Source organism: Psammomys obesus, unplaced genomic scaffold, assembly GCF_907164565.1.
Source record: "Psammomys obesus unplaced genomic scaffold, mPsaObe1.curated_primary_1811, whole genome shotgun sequence".
In the NCBI taxonomy this organism is placed as follows: Eukaryota; Metazoa; Chordata; class Mammalia; order Rodentia; family Muridae; genus Psammomys; species Psammomys obesus.
The window spans coordinates 38882278-38903074 of record NW_026585644.1 but is presented as its reverse complement, the minus strand read 5'-3'; the positions used below and the strand labels follow the sequence as shown (position 1 = coordinate 38903074).

Here is a 20797-nt window from a genome sequence, read left to right as displayed (position 1 = left end):
ACACACACACACACACACACACACACACACACACACACACACACACACTTTTGCACCCACACATGTGCTCACAGTAATTAAAACGCTACCATAAAAGAGAAATGCCTCTCATATATTTGGACTCAAAAATCTTCAGGCTGACACATTCATTTACTCTGGAAAAAAGAATGTGACAGAGAGCAAAGTCAATTTATTAATGATTGATAGTCATTAACCACCACACGTCTGGAGTGGCCACATCTTTGAAAGCTGACCTCAAACCACAGGCAGGAATTTTATATATTGAGAGAACATGGGGCAATTAATGAGTCAGATGACTGAGTGAGTTCTTGGGGAGTTGACTCTAGAAATTTAATGATAAAATGTTCAGTCTGAGCTCTTGGGCCATTTGTACTGAAACTTCATTTTGCCTCTGTTTAGCCAAAAGAAATTAGAAAAGAAAATATAACTCTTCAGCCAAAAAGCCTATAATAAAAACCAGGATTCAAATTTCTTAGGCTTTTGATTTTTTTTTCTCTTTTTCATCTCCTGGCATTTTTATATAAATCAAGATTAATTTTGTTTAAAGTTCTAAAATGGAAATATTTTGACAGAAATGTATAATTTGAATGTTCCTTCTCCATGGCATCAAGTCTGAGCACATTTAATTTCTACACTGGAAAAACTCAAAAACCTAGTTTCATTTATTTAATTATGATAGCAAAGAAATACCTAATAGCAAATATAAGGTCCATGGAGTGAATTAAATACCTTATTTGCTATTAGGTATTTCTAATAGCAAAGAGGAAATTAGTTCTTTCTTTTTTTTTTTTTTTTTTTTTTTGGTTTTCGAGACAAAGTTTCTCTGTGGATAGCCCTGGTTGTCCTGGAACTCAATTTGTAGACAAGGCTGGCCTCAGACTCACAGAGATCCACCTGCCTCTGCCTCCCAAGTGCTGAGATTAGAGTTGTACACCACCACACCCAGTGTAAATTAATTCTAGAAGACCATGAGTCAAAGGCCCATGTATTACACGACTCCTTGAGTCTTTCATATAGGGAAACCGTACTGGTGACATACAAATCAAGCATTATATCACTCTAGTAACCATATCTCAGAGAGAAGGCACCATCTCTGTCAAGGATATGGGTTATCTGGAATATCTTTTCAGGGGAAAGATCATTTGTGGCAATCAACAAATAATAATAATGATAAAAATAATATTCATATAGATTACCTTATTTGTTAGTACTTGGAATATTTTGCACAATTCTATAATAATGGTAGGAGAATATAAAACACTTATTCATGTATCAGAAACAAACACGTAAATGTAGATATAAGTTTTCAGTGGAAAAATTGACATAAATTACTTGTTCATTCATTTTTTTTCATTCACCATTCTTTTTTTTTTTTTTTTTTTTTTTCAGTGCTGGGCATTGACCCCAAGGCCCCTCACATACTAGGCAAGTGCTCTAAGTGAGCAGTGCCACGGACCTCTTACTACTGACAAGTGCAGGTAAACTTGTGGCGGTAGTAAGACGCAGCCAACAATGCCGGGCACAAGATCTACCACAAAGTCAAAAGGTGAGTCCGTATGCTTTCCTGTAGAACAATCATTTAGCCTGTCTTCTTGTGTCACAAAGATTGCTGGTTCAAACCTCAGCTCCACCTTATTACAAAGGAGCGCGCATGTCATTAGCGCTCTGAATCTCAGCTATTCACATGCAGATGGAAGAAGGAAGACTCCCTTTCACGTTGCTGTAAGAACTGAAAGGCATACCAACAGTGAGAGCTCAGTTTCAGTGACTATGAGGGTGCATATTAGCACCTGTGCTGTATTATTGTGTTCTTATTAGCATCCTGTGTCGACTATACTGTTGTTTGGGGGAAATAAATGTTATCATTTTCTGTGCTTCCTTATTTTAACCAAATAATTGGTGAAGCTTTTTTGGAAGAATTAAAGAAACGTTGAGTCCTGGACAAGAACAGGCATCATAAAAAGGACAAATATTATTTCTGAGACAAAACGAAATGCACTCATGATAGACACAAAAGTTAATTTTGAATCAGGTACCAAAAAAGTAGGCCTCGGCAGGCTCAGCAAAGCCTGTGTGACCTCAGAGTCAACACAAACAGGGAATGTCACTTATGACACATGCAAGCTCTGACTGATAGAGCGTGCTTCAGTGTAAGACATCCCTGTGCTGATGTACACCTCCATATCACACCTTCCGAATACAACATGACATCAGTTACACATGAGTAAGTTACAGATCACTGCACAACAGAACAGCCATGTGTGTAAGGACAGGGAGAGAGAGACATACCTTGACACCCTTTATTGTCATTGAGCTGAAATCCATCCGGGCATGTGCAGTCATAGGACCCCGCAGTATTGACGCAGTCACCTCCCTGGCAGACACTACTGTCCTCCAAGCATTCATTGATATCTGCAAACCAGTGTGCAAGTTAGGACTAAGTGAACAACATAAGGAAGATGATACATGTTATCTGTACACACACACACACACACACACACAAATCATGTAAACTCACAAAATGTATTTACAGTGCATGACTTCAAATGGATAGGTTTTATTTTAAGTGAAACATTCTGAAATAATGATAAGGGTCTAGTTTGTTATTTAGCACATTTTGAAATTTCTGATCTTCCTGACTCGGCCTCCTGAGTGTAAAGGTTACCCAGAAGGATTTTAGCTTTGAATAGACACAGAAATGGTATGTCTGAGACAGTGTCTAACTATGTAGCCTAGACTGGCCTGGAACTCCCAATCTTCCTGCTTCAGACTCCTGAGCACTGCATGGAAATTTTAAACAATAAATTCAATTAACTGGGAGAAGAAGAGTCACAATGTTTCATTAGACAGTAATTTACTTGTTTGTGTTCTTCGTGATAACAGAGAATACATTTTTCTTTCAAGCACACATTGGTAGGTATATCTTAAACATACTTAAGCTCCTTGGTCTATGTATAAGATCCGGTTTGAAAGTGCTTGGCACTTGGCTCCCCACACCAAAGGGAAACATTATTAAAACCAGAACTCCAAATGCCATTGTATTAATAAAAATAAACACATAAGACATTAAACTGCTTTACAGGTCCCAAGATGTAACCTAAGAATCATTACAAAATACAATTACCTGACTTAAAAGAGTGTTGCTAAATTCGGAGGTGATAGGAACTTAGAGAAAAGATATATGAACCAACAAAGGTCTTCCTAACAGAATTTACTTGAAGTCTCGGCAACAGAGGGTGGACAGGGGACTTTTGCACGTGGAATCATTTGGAGCAGAATCCTGGTCAAGTCTTAGGGACTCTTGGAGGCTGCCTGGATTTTAGCAACTGTATAGAAAGCATATGTCCAACTACACTACTTGACAACTGAGTAACACCAAGCTCTGACTGTGATGGTGTGAGGCAACTTTGTGATGCTGAGGCTCACATCAGGCACATGTTTCTAGGGCTGTTTATTGCCATGGCAACTCCTAGGCAGGGAACATCACTCCTAACATACTCCTCAAGCTCTTCCTCTGCTGCATCTGTGCAGGGTTTAAATAAGTACTGTTCAAAAAAGCCGGGGAATAAAACTTCCTTTGTCTTCTCACAATTCGGCATTAATGACATCTCTTTCTAGTAATTCTGATGGCTGCTACGCAGAGAATTTCAAGGAGGAAGTGAATACAGAAAGTGATGTGGTTTCCCCAACACTCCCCACTGTCTACCTCCAGGATGCGGATGCTAAATAAAGCTCCCTCATCCAACCAAGTTAACTAACTCAGGAACGCTTTACAAAAGGAGAGGGAACCAGCTCTCCTGACTACCACAGATGGCAGAGGTGGGGGCATCACCCCCAACCCACACTACCCCACAGCAGAGGTAGAAGAGTGGCAGGGCCTGTGTTCCAGCACTCTTGCCCTAGGGACTGGCTCACCTTGGCCCCACCCTGACCCCTCACTGGGAGATCAGGTCCTGCGCTTTGCTTGGGCAACATAGTGGAATTGGCCCTGATGGCAAAGGTGTGCCAGCCCCTCCCAGACTGCAGCACTTGGGAGAGAGCGGGCCCTGAGCCTTGACTGGCAGCACAGCTGAGCCGGTTCTGGAGGCAGGTGCGCCAGTCATGGGCCTGAGATCAGGAGAACTGACCCTGCCTCCTGTTTATGGCAGCAGTGGGTGGCCCAGCTGCAGCAGTGCTGGAGAACTCGCCCTGGTGGTGTGGGTAAAGGAGAGCTCGTGCACTGACCAGCCAGGCTACCACCCACGCCCAGATCCAGGGCTCTGAGTTGGCCCACCCCAAAATCTGTATCATTCCAAGAATGGTTGGGACGCGTGAAAGGGCCAGTCCTGCTGATCCAAAGTTGCAGGGCAACAGCAAGATAACCGGAAGGAGTCCTGGTGAGGACTCAGTATTGATGGTGTCAGAAGCCAGAGATCTCAAACCGGACCTCCCACTCATTGCAATGAACACTTGCAAGTGAACATGTGTGGACAGAGGTGGGACACAGTGTGACACACTACAGCTCTACAATGAGATATTTTCTATGCTTTGCTTTTTTGTTGTTGCTGTGGTTGTTGTTGTTGCTGCTGCTGCTGCTGGTGGTGGTATTGGTGGTGGTGGTGGTGGTGGTGTGTGTATGTGTGTGTGTGTGTGTGTGTGTTTTGGTGGGGGAGGTTGTCAGGGAGGATATGAGCAGATGGGAAGATCAGCAGGACTGGGGTACATGATATGAAACTCACAAACAATCAAGCAAAATGTTTCTTTTTTTTTAAGTTTTAAAATTAAAAGAAACACAAAAGAAGAAGGGAGGTTTACTATCTCATTCTGTCAAGATGCAGATAGAATGAGCTTTCGCTCCCTGGCTACTGTGAAACATAAAATGTATGTGACATGCCATTTCAATGCTACCGGATTGTTGCTTCTCTTTTGGAAGCCTTTTCCCATCATCTTCTCTGAAGTCATGACTTACAATAAATACCCTATTTTTAGAGTTCAGCTCAGTGCTCAGAAACACTGGCAAACACACCCTACAACCACCCCACCATGGTTACAGGGCAGCCATTTGCACCCCCACCCGCCCTCAAGCAGGATCCCTTTGTGTCTTAGGCAACCAAGGCGCCGATTGTATCAAAAGCCCACTCCTCCTCTTTGCCAAGTAGTATTTCATGTTTTGAATATAAATCTGTTCGCCCTTCCACTTTCCATGAGTATTCGGACTACTGTCATTTTATCCACAAACATGCATGGGTATATCTTCATGTGAACGCGTACTTCTGTATGCTTTGGGTAAATTCCCAGGATCTATCATGGCTGAATCTTAGAGTAGATTTACGTTCATGGTTTTAGAAATTGCTTCCTAAAGTGGTCGTCCCATTTCACACTCTAGTTTCTCCCTGGCGGGGGAAGAGACATTCAGTTGTTGCATATGAATTTGGCTACGTCCACAGCTGTTCTAAAGGGTAAATATCGAGCAGGCTGATTTTAAGTCAACCTTTCTTTCTTCGCTCCTTAGGAAAAGAAGGTACCAAAGTGAGGTGAAGTTTATTAGATCATTAGCATGAAATTAAAAAAAAAATTCTCTACTTGGAAATGAGGCAAATCCTGGGAATGGAAAGTTGAACAATAAATCCTGCACAACCGAGCAATAGCTGCAGCACACAGAAGCCCCCGAATAGGAATATTATCTGATTTTCACTCACATCTCAAAATCTGAGAGGAGAAAAAAAAACAAACCATTGTTTTAAAGATAACGTACAGCTTTTAAAACTCCTAGTTATGACATAGTCAAGTTTAATATGCTTTCTCATTTATGTTTTCAATATCTGTAGTGACCCTGACAAAAACAAACTAGAGTGAGAACTGTGCATAGTAAGTAGTCCATGCTTGACAGCCCACTCTGGAAGCCAAGGCAGGAAGGCGGCAAGTTAGATGGCAGCCGTGTTGTCTAGTGAGCTTGATGCCAGCTTGGGCTAACAGTGAGGTCCTGTCTCCCTCCAAAAAGAAAAGAAAGGACAGAATAGCCTCAACATCAAGTGTGCTCAACATGGGATTCTCTTGATGCCATTGTATGAATAGAGAGTCTTCCTATTCATGTAACAAATGTTTTTAGAATAAAATTCAGGCATGGTTGGGGCTGGAGAGATGGATCAGTGGTTAAGAACACTAGCTGCTCTTCCAGAGGACCTGAGTTCAGTTCTCACTACCTATATGGTAGCTGACAACAGTCTGTAACTCAAGTCCCAGGGAATCTAATGCCCTCTTCTGTTCCACGGGCACTGTGCGCACATGGTGCACAGACATACAGACAGAAAAACAGCCACACACATTAAAAAAAAAAAGTAAAAATTCAGGCATGGCCTGGAAGTGACAGAGGAATCTGGCCACTTTCCTACACCTCTGCATTGTTAAGTAACATGGTCCATTTCTTGTCTTCTTTTGCCTAGCAGTCATGTTAGGCATAGTCTGTAATTGTCCTTTCTTTCTTTTTTTTAATTTATTTTTATTAATTACAGTTTATTCACTTTGTAGCCCCCCTGTAGCTCCCTCCATCCTCCCCTCCCAATCCCACCCTCCCTTCTTCTTCCCCACCCATGCCCCTCCCCCAGCCCTCTGATAGGGGAGGTCCCTTCCCTCTGATCCTAGTCTATCAGGTCTCATCAGGAGTGGCTGCACTGTCTTCCTCTGTGACCTGGTAAGGCTGCTCCCCACTCTGTCTTCTTTCTTTAAAGCCTTTTTTTTTCTTTTTTCTTTTTTTTGCTTGTCCACAGTTCTCCTTCATACACCATTTCCTCAGTTTCCACCCATTTATTCACATGTATGTGCTGGGGGGCCTAGGAACTCTTCTCTTTCCAGAAATACTTCCTCTTGAGTGACCCCACTCACTCCCATGGCTCTAAACACCATCTGTCTGCTGACGGCTCAAGCTCAGGGCTCACCACTCAACTCTAGGCACGAACATCAAACTGATAGCTATACTTGAATAATCATTCTGGGACTGAAAAACTGAATGTGTCATGTGGAACCCCTAATCTCCACAGAGTCTTCTCCTTGGGGCTTCAACCCCTATTATTATTTTGAATGCAAAATGTTCTTCTTGCAAATATTCACAGGTAAGTGACTTAAGGAATCCATTACTTCCCTTATTTAAAATCATCCACCTCCAGAACTCCACATGTAGCTGTACAATAGTTGTGGCCGTTTAACAAGCTATGCCTTTTTACTTATTTATCGTACCCATTGTTAGCTTCCTCACTAGAATAAAGGTAATTCCATGAGGGCAGAGATTTCCAGTTTCTATATATGTCTGTACCTACAATACAGGCTCTGACAAATTCAACACTAAATGACTGCCATGAGCAAATATATAAATAAATGATTCTGACTTGAAAAGAAAAACTATGATTTCTCACTGTTTTGTCGTTATTCGCACAAGGAGATAAGGGACTCGGGATGAGAGTTAAGTACCAAGTTATATGTGACACTCTGTAAAGAACTTATAGGAAGCAACATCGAGAGAAGCTGAGGAACAGCATCAGGGAGACGAGGGACTGAAGTCAGTGCCTGAGAGCCTATCGTATCAGAGGGAGAGCCTTCAGGAGCCTGGAGGACCTGCGATCTCTAAGAACTGGGACAGGAGGTCACTAGCATCATTCTGAGCAGGCAACACAAACACACAGCTGTGTGCACACAGTTGGATTCTGACTCTCGGAGGAGGCCAGAGGGCCTGCAGGAAAACACTGCATGAAGATCAGGTCTCCACTAAAGTTAAAAAAAAAAAATCACACATGTAAATATGAAGTCTAACAAGAAGGATGGTTTTTCCTCTCGCAGCTGTGAATGCTATGTGGACATTCATAGACAGTTAATTACGGCAAAGTAACATTCCGCTGGTGATGGACGGAAACAGGCCTAGGTGGGAATTAGCAGGCTGAAGTGCTAATGTAGTTTCAAAGGGAGCTCTGAGTTAGCTGGATGAACTCCAGTCCTATTTATAACCCAAACACTGGGGAAATTAAGCCTGACTTTAAGAGAAATGAGCTTCATTACACATCCAAAGGAAATTACGTGAACGTAATTATATCTTATAAGCATATATATTAATAATAAAGAATATGTTGGCTAAACGTTTTTATTTGGCTTGTCATGTAATGAATGTTTTTAGAATAAAAATCTCAGGTGTGCTGATGACATACCTACACGTTTAAAAAACCCAGAATAAAGGAATATACTCCCTGGTGAATATTATCAAAAATTCAGGCATGGTTGGGGCTGGAGAGATGGATCCATGGTTAAAACACTAGCTGCTCTTCCAGAGGACCTGAGTTCAGTTCTCATAACAGTCTGTAACTCAAGTCCCAGGAAATCTAATGCCCGCTTCTGGCTTCCACGGGCACTGTGCACACATTGCACAGACATACAGACAGCAAAATAACCACACACATAAAAAAAGATTAAAAATTCAGCATGGTGTGGTGACCCTCTTGCCTTGGCCAAGAAGCAAGTCAGGAGAGTATCAGTGATGGTCAGTTTAGCTTCCCCACCTGTTTGTATGAGCCTTGCTACCTATTGACTTCCTAACAGAACCTCCCACAGCAGGCCCTCCACAACACAGGGCTCCTTCCCACACAACTGCCCCTTCTTCCTCTGATGCCATCATGGCAAATCATCAAGTCATATATTGAAGTTCCCCAAATACAATTTTTCAAATATCATCTGGTTCGTAACTTATTTCGTCCATATAATTAACCAGTGAGAATTATTATTCACTTGGGTAAAATCCTAGAAGCTGACTTACTGGTACAGGGACAATACACATTTTAAAGCAATTGTAATGAGGCTCAAATTGCTTCCTAGGAAGACTAAGTTGTTTTATGCTCCTAGTAGCAGCAGAGACAACGTACTCATCCACTTTGAGAATACTTGTACCAAACTGTCTTATAAAAAACGCAGCACACTATAATCTACAACAGCTCTTTCCCCAGCTAGGAGTGAAAAGCATGCTGGGCCATTTAAAGTTCTGCCACGAGATCATTCTTGAAAATGGTTGTAGTGGTTTGAATAAGAATGGCTCCCATGGGCTCCTATATTTGAAGGCTTAGTCATCAGGGACTGGCACTGCTTGAGAGGGATTAGGAGGTTTGGCCTTGTTGGAGGAAGTGGGTGGGCTTTGAGGTTTCAGGGGCCCATGACAGTCCCAGTGTCTTTTACTTCCTGCTGCCTGTGTAAAGAGATGTAGAATTATTAGCTCCTTCTCAAGCCTCAGGCCTGCCTTCAGGTTGCCATGCTCCTCAACATGATGAAAGTGAACTGAACCTCTGTCTGTAAGCCAGCCCCACTTAAATGCTTTCCTTTATAAGAGTTGCTGTGGTTGTGGTGCTCATCACAGCAATGACACTGACTAAGACAACAGTAGAGCCTGGGCCTTCCACTCCTGCAGCTTCAAACAACTCCGGCTGTCATGCATTCCCCAGGATGATGGACTGTACATCCAAACTACAAGCCAAAACAAATCCTCCCACCCTTAGATTTCTTCTTGCCTGGTATTGTTGCAGCAACAAAGAAACTAACATCACCCCTCACTGACACACTGAGCTTCATGTGAGACAGTTTGGATGCTCGTTTCTGATTTCACAGCTGACAAGTTACTAACACACCAAAGAGGCAGGGAACCTGCAAACAGTGTTCCTTGGATGGGCCCTGAACACTCAGAATGTTCATGAGTGATGAGCTGGTGTTGAGGGAGAAACAGCTTGTCAGGAGAAAACACTCTTGTGTACGAACTAGCCAGGTAGACCTGATACCTCATGTATGCTCTAAGCCAGAGTCAACTGCCCAGTGCTAGGTGTATGGGGCACCTTGTAGAAGTGTGTCATACAGAAAAACTCAGCTCCTCAAAGCCCTCAGGTGCTATGAAAAATTAAGTTGTGTTCATCTGTTTGGGCCATTTGGAAGACAGTTCTGTATAAATGAGGCATTACGGCTCAGAACCATGCACCCAGAGTAAGCTGTCCATCACTGGTACAAAGAAAATTTGCACTCTCCTTCCTTCTTTGTTCCATTCATATGAGATTGGAAGAAAATACTTTGCAGGTAGCTAATCCTCAATTACGAAGGCAAAAGCTGAGTTCCTACACAGCAGGTAGAAAGACCACAGATTGCTCCGATTGTAGCATGTTCTGCTGAGGCAGGAGGTGATACTCACCCTCACAGTGGTCTCCGAGCACAGATGCTCTGTAGCCCTGGTTGCACACACACTGGAAAGACCCCTCTGTGTTCCTGCACTGGCCATGAGAGCAGAGATGATGGTGTTGGCATTCGTCAATATCTGGGAGCAAAACAGCACAGAGAAACTAGAATCCATCATTTATATCAGAGAAAGTACAATTTCTGGTTTATACTTGAAAAAGACCTTTCATTAGGTTATGCACACTGAGCTCAAATAAAAGCTAATTCTACAATAAGAAAAATTCAGATGAACTTAAAAACGTAAACCAGCTGTTTGTATATGTTTCACTATTTAAACATAGATAGCAAACAGTTTGCTGTAATTTGTGAACATCATTTTGATAACATTCAGTTTAATACTTGCTTTGAAAGCATACAGGTTTGTAGGACTGTAAGGCAAAATTCCCCAAATTGTAGCACACAGGCTAACTCTAGCCTACTACTAATCAATATGAATGAAGTTTTATTTAAAACCACTTTGTATATACACTTATTATCTGGTCCATTACAGAAAAGACTTGTCAACCTTTGTTTTTAAGTAGCACAGCATATTCCTCATCATTTCTAATTTATCTATGGGGCTTGGAGCAACTAGGCTTAATTCATTCCTTAATTCATCTATCTGTGTATCCATCTATTCTCATTTATTCTCTAGCTGCCTAAAAACAATGATATTCTGGCCAAATCTCATAGCCTTTGCCCTCCCCCTCATCTCATTTGATACACCACATTCTCACTCCTGCTGGAGACATACATACTCAACTTGAGTATCCTTTGTTTCTGTCACGCGACCCCGAGTTCAGGCACTCGCCTGTCATTATCATATCTACCCCCAGGTAGCACAACCTATACTGGATGAATCCAAATACTTTACCCTCATTTGTACGCTGTAATAACGGACTTCCTGGGGCAGAGGTTATATTTACCACATTCTTTACGATGCCTTAGATAACACTGTGGTGTCACATTACTCGTTGAAGGACTTTTATAACCCTAGAAATCATTTATCTTTTTCTTTTTAAAACATATTTTTCTGTCAGTGTTTCTACAAGGTCTAACACACCTACCAGCTCCCACAAAGTATCTGGCTCATTTTTCTCCCATACTGTGATAGTCATACCTTTGGTTAGATTACGATAGCCCTTGGCAGCTAAAGTGAGTTTCTCGCTGTTGATAAGCTGGTAGATAGGTGGTCCTGGCCATATCTGACTCACCACCGAATGGAACCTGAGAGACTTGGGCAAAAGACACTGAATGTGGTAGCCTGATCCTACCATGCTCAGATCGCGAATCCACTCATTTGTGGGCAAATGGGGTCTGGGATTATAAATACAAAAATTTTAAGAGGGGTTATAGAACAAGTCGCCTAACGTACATGTGTATATGAAAGTGCTTGAGTCCCCCCGCCATTGTTCGCTCCTAGATGGGCTAGGCATTTGATGTTCTAGAAAGGGACTCCTGGGAACGCTACCACAGTAACGGTAGACGCTTCTGTCCTTACCATCAGGCAGTCTTGATTTTATAACACTGTCATAGATGGCTTTGCTTATGAAACAGTCTTTCTCCCTGAGAATAAGGGGAAAACTATTTCAGTGCGCCAAAACTGGCAAAGCAAAAACAGTGAAGCTGAGCACACACTGGCATGATTAATGTGACACAGCATAATGGCAGGCCAATACAATAACTTTCTAATTGTGAAATACAGTAAATAAAACCTCACGTTAATTTCAATGCTTAAATGGAAATTCGTTTACGCAGGAAAGAGTTACACGGACAGAAGTAACCTTTTTCGTAACGTTGATGCTTATCCCCCAGTCACCAATGTCATTTTTTTTCAACCTTAACTCGCTTTATTTTATTCTACTGGCTTTGTCTGACTTCTGTGGAAGTACTCGGGTTTCTGACACGACAGTGACCCAGGCTGGGTCAGTCGCCCTAGTCTCGGCAGTTCATGATGCCACACGCCTACCTTCACATTGGTCTTTAGCCGCCGACAGCTGATAGCCCTGCCCACAGGTACACCGGAAGGAGCCCTCAGTGTTTCTGCACTGCCCATTCAGGCATAGGTTGGCTTGTTGACATTCATCTATATCTGTTAACACAAATGATGGCAACTGCTTTTTAAAAAGAGACTCTCAAAGGAGAATGTCTTAATCCCTACAATGTAGTAACTTACCAACCCAGAGTGTTGAACCGGGTAAGTTAAATGATTACAAAAGCAATTACATCTCATCATCTCACTCTAACACTTTGAATATAGCATAAAAATAGCATAACAGCTTGAACTTGAAAATAGAAGGCAGAATAACAGTAACAGCTATTAGATTCTGTAGGCCCACTGCACTGTATAAAGACAGAAATAAAACGATACAAGGAATAAACAAATCTAGTCTGCACAGTTACAGAAGGCAACAGAAAAATACACTTTCTTTATATTTTGAATGTAAGGTTAAAGAGTTATGTTAAGTAAGACTGACCTCTTCTTCAAAGGAATACAGAAACATGAAAAATGGTACTAATGTGACATATGATGATAATGGGAGACTGTGAAAGACACGGTATTTGAGGATTTAATTTAAAAAAATAATGCTTTCCATGGTCCAGGAACATAGCTGTAATCCCAGAACTTCGGGCGGCTGAGACAGGAGGAAGTGCCACCTATATAGATACATAGTGAAACTCTATCTCAAAAATTTCCAAACAAATCTCATGTGTTTTCTCTCATGAATCTAGCTTGCTTTCTCTCTCCATGTGTATGTGTATGTGTATGTATACACACATGTACATGCACATAAGAATGTATATTTGGGGCACAAATGTAGACATGGGAGGATGAGAGAGGGTAATAGACTACATGTGTCATGAAGCAGTAGAGAAAGAATCAGAGAAAGGGGAAAAGGGAAGGAAGCAAAGAGTGAAATGTGGTGGTAATGTGTCACAGTGAAATACATTTTCATGTACTAGTCAGGCATCAACTGAAAAAGAAATAGTTCCCGAAGAATAAAAAAAGAGCCTTGATAGAAGACAGAGCAAGTGGCTGAGAAGGAGTATAACGTTATACATACATATATATAAACATTCTAGTTATTTATTTATTTACTTTTGTTTCTTGAGACAGGGTTTCTCTGTGTAGTCCTATCTGTCCTGGACTCACATTGTAGAGATCCACCTGCCTCTGCCTCCCAGAGTGCTGGAATCATAGGCGTGTGCCACCACACCCATCTGTTTTCTGGGTTTTTTTGTTTGTTTGTTTGTTGTTGTTTTTTTTTTTTTTTTTTTTTTTTTTTTGAGAGACAGGGTTTCTCTGTGTAGTTCTAGCTGTCCTGGAACTCACTCTGTAGACCAGGCTGGCCTCAAACTCACAGAAATCCACCTGCCTCTGCCTCTTGAGTGCTGGGATTAAAGATGTGTGCCACCACTGCTTGGTCCCCAAAATTATACTTCTTAAAATTAAAAGAGATATTTTCTTTTTATTTACTATTTATTTAACAGTCAATAATAATGGTAAAAATATTCAGGACACTTTATCAAATATTTCTACACTTACAGTTAAATACTTTTAAAATTGAAATTTATTTTAAAATAGAGATCTGCCAAAATGTTTTTAGATATTAATTAGAAGTTGGAAAAACTGTGACAATCCATTAGAGTATTATGGTGTCTTTATAAATTATGTTGGGAGAGGTAATAAGGGCATGCAAAATGTATATACCATACAACTGACAAAAGGCAAATGAAAACTGTACATATCACATACAGTTCTCAAGAGTTGTGATGCTTATAAACCCACTCTGGATTTCCCTGCAATAAGGAGCCCAATATGCTTTAAGGAGATGGATGGTAACAAACGCAGGTACCATGGTCTGTTTCTAAGGCCAGCGGCTCAATTTTGCTCATGAGGGAAGTTGAAACACAATGGGAAGTGGGACCCCAGCATTACCTTGACAGTGCCTATGGTCTGGTGTGGGGCTATAGCCCTTGTGACAGGAACACATGTAGGAGCCTTCCAGGTTGGTGCAGGAGCCATTGGTGCAGACCTTTGGTTGCAGGCATTCGTCCACATCTAGCATGACATTATATAATAGAGAGAAATAAGAAGTAAGGAAAAGACAGCATGAATCAAAGATGAGGGATGGGAAGAACAGCCCTGAACCCCTCATATAGGCTCTGAGTTGCAGTCAACTGCCCAGCGCTAGAAGTGTGGGGCACCTCGCAGAAGTGTTTCATGCAGAAAACTTCAGCTCCTCAAAGCCCTCAGCTGCAGTGGAAAATTAAGCTGTGTTTGCTTCTCACTACAATCTAGTCTAAGTAGTCTTAGCCTTAATCAAAATATCTTTTTAAAGGAGCCAGAGGGGTCAAGGACACCACAAGAAAACCTATAGAACCAACTAACCTGAACCCTTGAACTCACAGAGACTGAACTGCCAACGAGGAAGCTTCCATGGGATGGGCCTCGGCCTCTGCATGTTTGTAACAGTCTTCATGTGAGTGGGTCTTCTAGCAGTGGAAGCAGGAGCTGCCTCTGACTCCGTTGCCTGCCTTTGGGACCCTTTCCCCTAACTGGGCTACCTCACCTACCCTCAATAGAAGAAGAACCCAGTATTACTGCAACTTGATAGGCCAAGGCTGGTTGATATCCTTGGAAGGCCTCTACTTTTCTGAGGGGAAAGGGAAGAGGGACAGATGGTGGGGTGAGAGTGAGGGACGGGGAAGAAAAGAGGGAAGAGAAGCTGCAAAAGGGATGTAAATAAATAATTAATAATAATTTTTAAATGAGAAAAGGATTTATTTTTATTTTAAATGATGTGTGTGTGTGTGTGTGTATGTGTGTGTGTGTGTGTGTGTTTGTGTGTGTGTGTAACATGTACATATGAGTGCAGGTACCCATAAAGCTAGACAATAGCCCGCCCCAACCAGAGCTGGAGCTATCAGCAGTTTTGAGCCAGGAGCAGAACTTAGGTTCTCTTTAAGGGCAGTATGTATGCTCAGCTTCCAAGCCATCTCTCGAGCTTCACCAAAACATCAAAATCACTAAGGCTCTTAAATGCGTTTCTTCCATTTTTCACTGTTCGCCAAGAGAGCGATAAGGTGGAGTGTCAGTAGCCCAGCACAGACTTTGTCTTCATTTGCAACCCAGTGCTCTGACTACCCTTATTTTCATTGCACTTTATGAAGACTGTTTTCTTTCATAAGAGAGAACTCAGAAATAAAGTTGGACTGAAACACAGCAGAGGTCCAGCTGTGAGTGTGCTCGTTGTGAATTCCATGTGCGTACCAAGGAAGAAGCCACTGGCATTGCCCATGGAGCTCAGTGTTAAAAAAACAAAACAAAACAAAACAAAACACCCAATTACAGTTACCAATCTTAGTTTCTAACAACAGAAAAATAGCACTTCCAGTCTGCCTCATTCCCCACCCTTTCTTTGCTTGTGGGAACCTACCTTTGTAAACACTGAGAGCAAACAACTTGAAAGAAGATGCCAAGAATGGGAGCCAAAGTAAATACTGGAACAGAACAAGCCTGGACACGGGGCATGTAAATTCCAGACAGCAGCGAGAGAATGTCATGTCTAGTATCTGGTTTAGTTTCAAAAATGTTAACAAGTTCAGAAATGTATGGACTCTCTATTTAATTACTCATGTCCCCCCAAAAAAGTGATATACAGAGCTATAGAATGTAACAGCAACATCTATTCCTAGGGCCATATTTTATTTAAACTACAGACCCTGTAGATTGCCATGCACGGGACACTTACAAAACTGACTTTTAAAAAAGCCACCACCATGATTAATGATGAAGCAGGATGCTGTGTAATATCTAGGATAGTTTCATATGCTTATCATTTTCTTTACTTGTCACAGGCAATATTGCATGGAACCAGTCATTTCTGTAGACAATACCAGTTAGATTTGAGCAGGTGTGCAGCCTTAATGGAGATTTAGCTTTGGGAAAAATAACATGTAGCAAAATATCCCCCAAGGCATATGAAGGAAGGTAGACAGAAAGCAACCATACACACACACACACACACACACACACACACACGCACGCACGCACGCATGCATGCACGCACGCACGCACGCAGGCAGGCACACACACACACCACCACCACCACCAACAACAACAACAATGATAAAACGCTTGACTGAAACATGCAGAACAAAGCAAACTCCATAATGTATCCTGAGGCCAGGATTCTTCCCTAGACCACAGAGCTGCATCTAGCTAGTCAGCCTACTGAACACTCCTCTGCTCTCCCATCGGTACCTTACAGTCTCACAACAAAACTGACCACAGCCTTCCTTTTCTTTGTGGTGTTTTCCACATTATCATACAGCACCACCATGCACTCAAAAGTCAACCTCTCCCGCTATCTCCATTTTCCATGATTGTTGTAATATTTCAATCTACCTCCAAGATACCTCTCCATTATACCTACTTCATTTCATCCCATTCTTATTGATCCCATGGCTTCTCCTCTGGATTGTTGTTGTCGTTTTAAAATTAAGTTTCTAAGTCTTCCCATTGCTACTCCATTATATAGCCTGTAGCCAGAGCAAAGTCTCTAAGTTGCAAGTCTGAGCAATCATTTTGCTAAGATACTGTAACTTGGTTCAGTAGTTTCCAGTGTTTTTAAATTTAGTCAAGGACAAACATGTGTGGGCCTTGGTGATAACAGAAGTTTAACGCCCTGAACTTCTTATTTCTAACCTTTGGGACTACAGGAATCAAGATAGACCCTGCCAACCCACCATCTGCTCCTAGCCAGGAGAACCACACTTCTACAATAGGAGGAGAGAACCATGGCTTGGTTTCCTAAATTAGAGCTCAAATCTCATGTTGCCATAGCGTATGATCATACAGAATATACATGTTACCCAAACTCTCCCAAAGCATTTACATAATGAATTCAAGCACTCTCAGTTTCTTATCTCAGGCAGGAACTTTATCAAGAAAAAAAGTGAGAGACAAATGGATTTCACATTCCACGTGGGCTGTTAGGGTGTACCAACCTGGTATCTACCATTCAGTGACTTAAACTGATTTTCCCAAAGTAAGACAAAGTAGCTTCTTAGGTTAACAAGGCCAGTGGTTTAAAAAAATCAGAAGTTAAAGCCATAACAGCTCAAAGATTTGCGTCTATATCTCACTTCCCATTATACTACCACCAGTCCCAAATTGCTCCTTATCAACTACAGTATTCTGGGAGACTGAGAAATGCCTTATTCAAAACTAGGGGTGGCAGGCCAATAGAGTCTTTTACTACCCAGTAATGATTTGTCCTTACTGAACTCTGGCTGGCTCACAGAACACTCCTTCCACTTTTGAAAACCTTCCACACCGTTGTTTGAACCAAACATCCTACAGTTCTTTGTCAAGATTAACATGCAGATCAGTGGTAGAGAAATCTCCAACTCTGCCTTTTTTCATCTTTCTGGGGAAATGAGGACAAAGCACCCACCTCAGCCCTCCGGCAACTTTCCACTCTCCACAGTTTCACAAAGATATCTTCCGGCTGGCCAGCAGTCCCACCTTGCTAATTGCCACTGCCTTGGGATGTAATTTAAATGAGTCAGGGATCTCTTTTGAACTTTCATAATATCCTGGGAACACATCACATTGCCTCAAACCCATGACTGTTGGGCATGAGCTACCAGGTGCAGAGGGACCGATGAGGCTGTCTCCACCCATTTGCATTCTCCTTGAACTACTCTCACTCTTACACATCACCTGTCAGTTCCTTGGAATTGGCCAGAATTTGTCCCAGTGCAGTAATTTACATGTATTATTTCCTGTATTTTCAAGGAGATGAATCTGTCAACAACATGAAGCCATCATTTCTCTGAAGCCTTCCAACCACAATTAATTCCTTAGTCACCCACATAGACTTCAGGCAATGACATCCTGTTGAACTAAGAACATACTGTCATATTCCAGTAATCCAGTCACATAAATGCAGAGGTCGACTACCCCCTCACACAAGCGTGTCCTAAATGCAGTGATCCCTCAACTACTCCCCATGTGTAAGCTTTCATAGGAAAGATAGGGCAACATACTTGACAGAAAATCGAGCACGGAGAAATGAGAGACAGCTGTTGATTGTGCCAACATTGGGAGACCATCCCAGCTGTAATGATGGTGCAGTAAATCCCAGGAGCTTAGGCCCCCTGTCAATTCTGATGAAGTTAAAACATGAAATAGCAAGCTGCTGACAACAACCTGCTACAGAGCTGACACAGAACCACTCTCTTTTCAGAACTTGAAAGGAGCCAAGACTCTCTACATCCTACACAAACAGCCAAGGATGATCTCAGAAAATCAATCTCCAACTGCATCCACTCAGTCACAGGCTTTCCACCTTTTAAAAGGAAGACTACCATTCAGGAGAATGCTGCTGTGGTCCAGGATGGCGCAGAACCACCTTCTCTAATTCCAGAGCCCCTGAGCCATAGTAATTCACACTGTTTACAAAGGTTGACTCCAGTCTGCATAGCTTTCTCCTTCCTATGAAATTTTTAATTCCTTTGTTGTTTCTTTTAGATTGCTTTGTTCATTAATTTTCTTATGTGTATAGTAGGGGCACACAAGATTTTATACAAATGGAAACACTGAATTTGTAAATAAGAGGCTTGAGATTTTGTTTTCATTCTGTTACTACATGTGGCTTCCAGTAAGCTGCTTAATCTCTTTGAGAATCAATTTTTGTATTTATCCCACAAGCTTATTGCTATGAAGACCAAGAGAGAAAAATAAAATAAAAACTATATAAAGAGGAGTTTTTATTCTTGTCCTATAGCTGTGGTTTCTGCCACCAAAAGTAGAATCCCAACCCCCCCCAAGGAGGTGAAATAATTCTACACTGAAAACATTAAAACACTAAAGAAAAAATGAAAGAAGACAATAGAAGACTTCCCATGCTCATAGGTTGGCAGAATTAACATGGTGAAAATAGCTAGATAACTAAAAGCAGAATGTACTCCCATCAAAATCCCAATCACACTCCTTTACAGCACTAGAGGTAAATTTTAAAATTCACATGGAAGTGCAAAGAACCATAAATAATCAGTCCAATCCTAAGCAGAAAGAGCAATGTTGTAGCTACCAACAATATCTGATCTCAAATTGTACTACAGAACCATAGTAACAAAACTGGTACAAAAACAAATGTAGACCAATGGAATAGAATAGAAGGCATTGAGATAACCACAGTCACCTAGCTTTGACAAAGGTGACAAAAGCATTCATTAGAGAAGAAAGACCCCTTTAGGAGTGTTGGAGAAACTGGATATCAGCAAGTCAAAGAAGGAAACTAAATCTTTGTCTCTCACCTTATCTCAATTCAGAATAGATCAAAGACTTTCATGTAAAACCTGACACCCTACAACTGCTAGGAGATAACATAGATTTAAAAAAAATTAAAAAAGACATGGGCACAGCCTAAGATTTTCTTAATAGGATTCCAATAGCACAGCTAAGAACCCCAAGAACAGACAAATGTTATTCCATGGAATGATAAGGTTTCAACATAGCAAAAGAAAAAATAAGCTAGACAATCTATAGAATTCTGAGGGGGGAAAAAAGAAAAAAAACCTCTTTGACAACTATACAGCAGACATGGGATCATTTACCTAGCCTATATGAAGAATTATAGAAATTAAATGGAAAAACACAAGTCATCTAACCAATAAACTGGACAATGAAGTGACAGGCAGATTTAAAAAAACACTGATAATGGCCGATAAATAATTTGAAAATTGTCAACATCCTTAGACACAGGGTAAACTTCAGGCAGAACTGTCTTGAGATTCCATCCTACCAACTATCAAGGAAAGAAATGACAACCAAAGCTGGTAAAGATGTGAGGAGAGAACTCTCATACATCACTGCTGAGAATGCTACCTGGTACAGCCTCTGTGGGAATCAGTATGAAGACTCTTCAAAAAAACTAAACACAGAACTACAGTATAGGCCAGATATAACAAGTCCTGTGTATACTTTTTGAAGACAATCTAACACAGGTAGAGACAGTGCCCATCCGTGCTAACCACTGCATTATTCATAATAGCTGGAAACTGAAAAATGAAATCATGGTATTGTGGGAAAATATTGAGCCAGAAGTCATTGTATTAAGCAAAATAAAAAAGACATATATGGGACCTTTCTGTGTGTGTGTGTGTGTGTGTGTGTGTGTGTGTGTGTGTGTGTGTAAAGGAGACCATGAAAGGGGAGGAAGAAATCTTAAGAGAAGAGGGAGGATTAAATAAATACGATAGGAAAGCAGAAGTAGGGACTACTTAGAGAGAAGGGAATCCATGAGAGAGAAATAAGCAGCAAGGGGTGAAGGGAAAAAAATAAAACTAAAGTCTGCTGCCCCTGTGACCCTAAATGCTATCGGGAACCCCATCCCTTTGCACACTTAGTTAAAGAAAATAATAGAGTGGGGACTTTTGTTGTTTCCACACTTTTGAGTCTTCCCTGGAATCCAGTGGACACACAGTCACGAGCTCAGTAAAGACTGACTGATTATAAGACTCCTTTGTCATATAATGACATCCAGTTAGGGGGAAGGGA

The 20797-nt window shown here is 41.4% G+C and overlaps 1 protein-coding gene across 4 annotated transcripts in view; it reads right to left on the bottom strand.

Moving 5' to 3' along the window:
* The window catches only part of Ltbp1 (latent transforming growth factor beta binding protein 1), a 213294-nt gene that overhangs the window by 70549 nt on the left and 121948 nt on the right, over nt 1–20797 (bottom strand). For all 4 annotated transcript variants that reach the window (XM_055618275.1, XM_055618284.1, XM_055618293.1 and 1 more), the window contains exons 16-19: nt 14165–14287; nt 12194–12316; nt 10202–10324; nt 2311–2433 (exon numbers count right to left, since the gene is read on the bottom strand). In XM_055618275.1, the coding sequence (XP_055474250.1) occupies nt 2311–2433; nt 10202–10324; nt 12194–12316; nt 14165–14287 (492 nt within the window). The remainder of the gene's footprint in view (nt 1–2310; nt 2434–10201; nt 10325–12193; nt 12317–14164; nt 14288–20797) is intronic.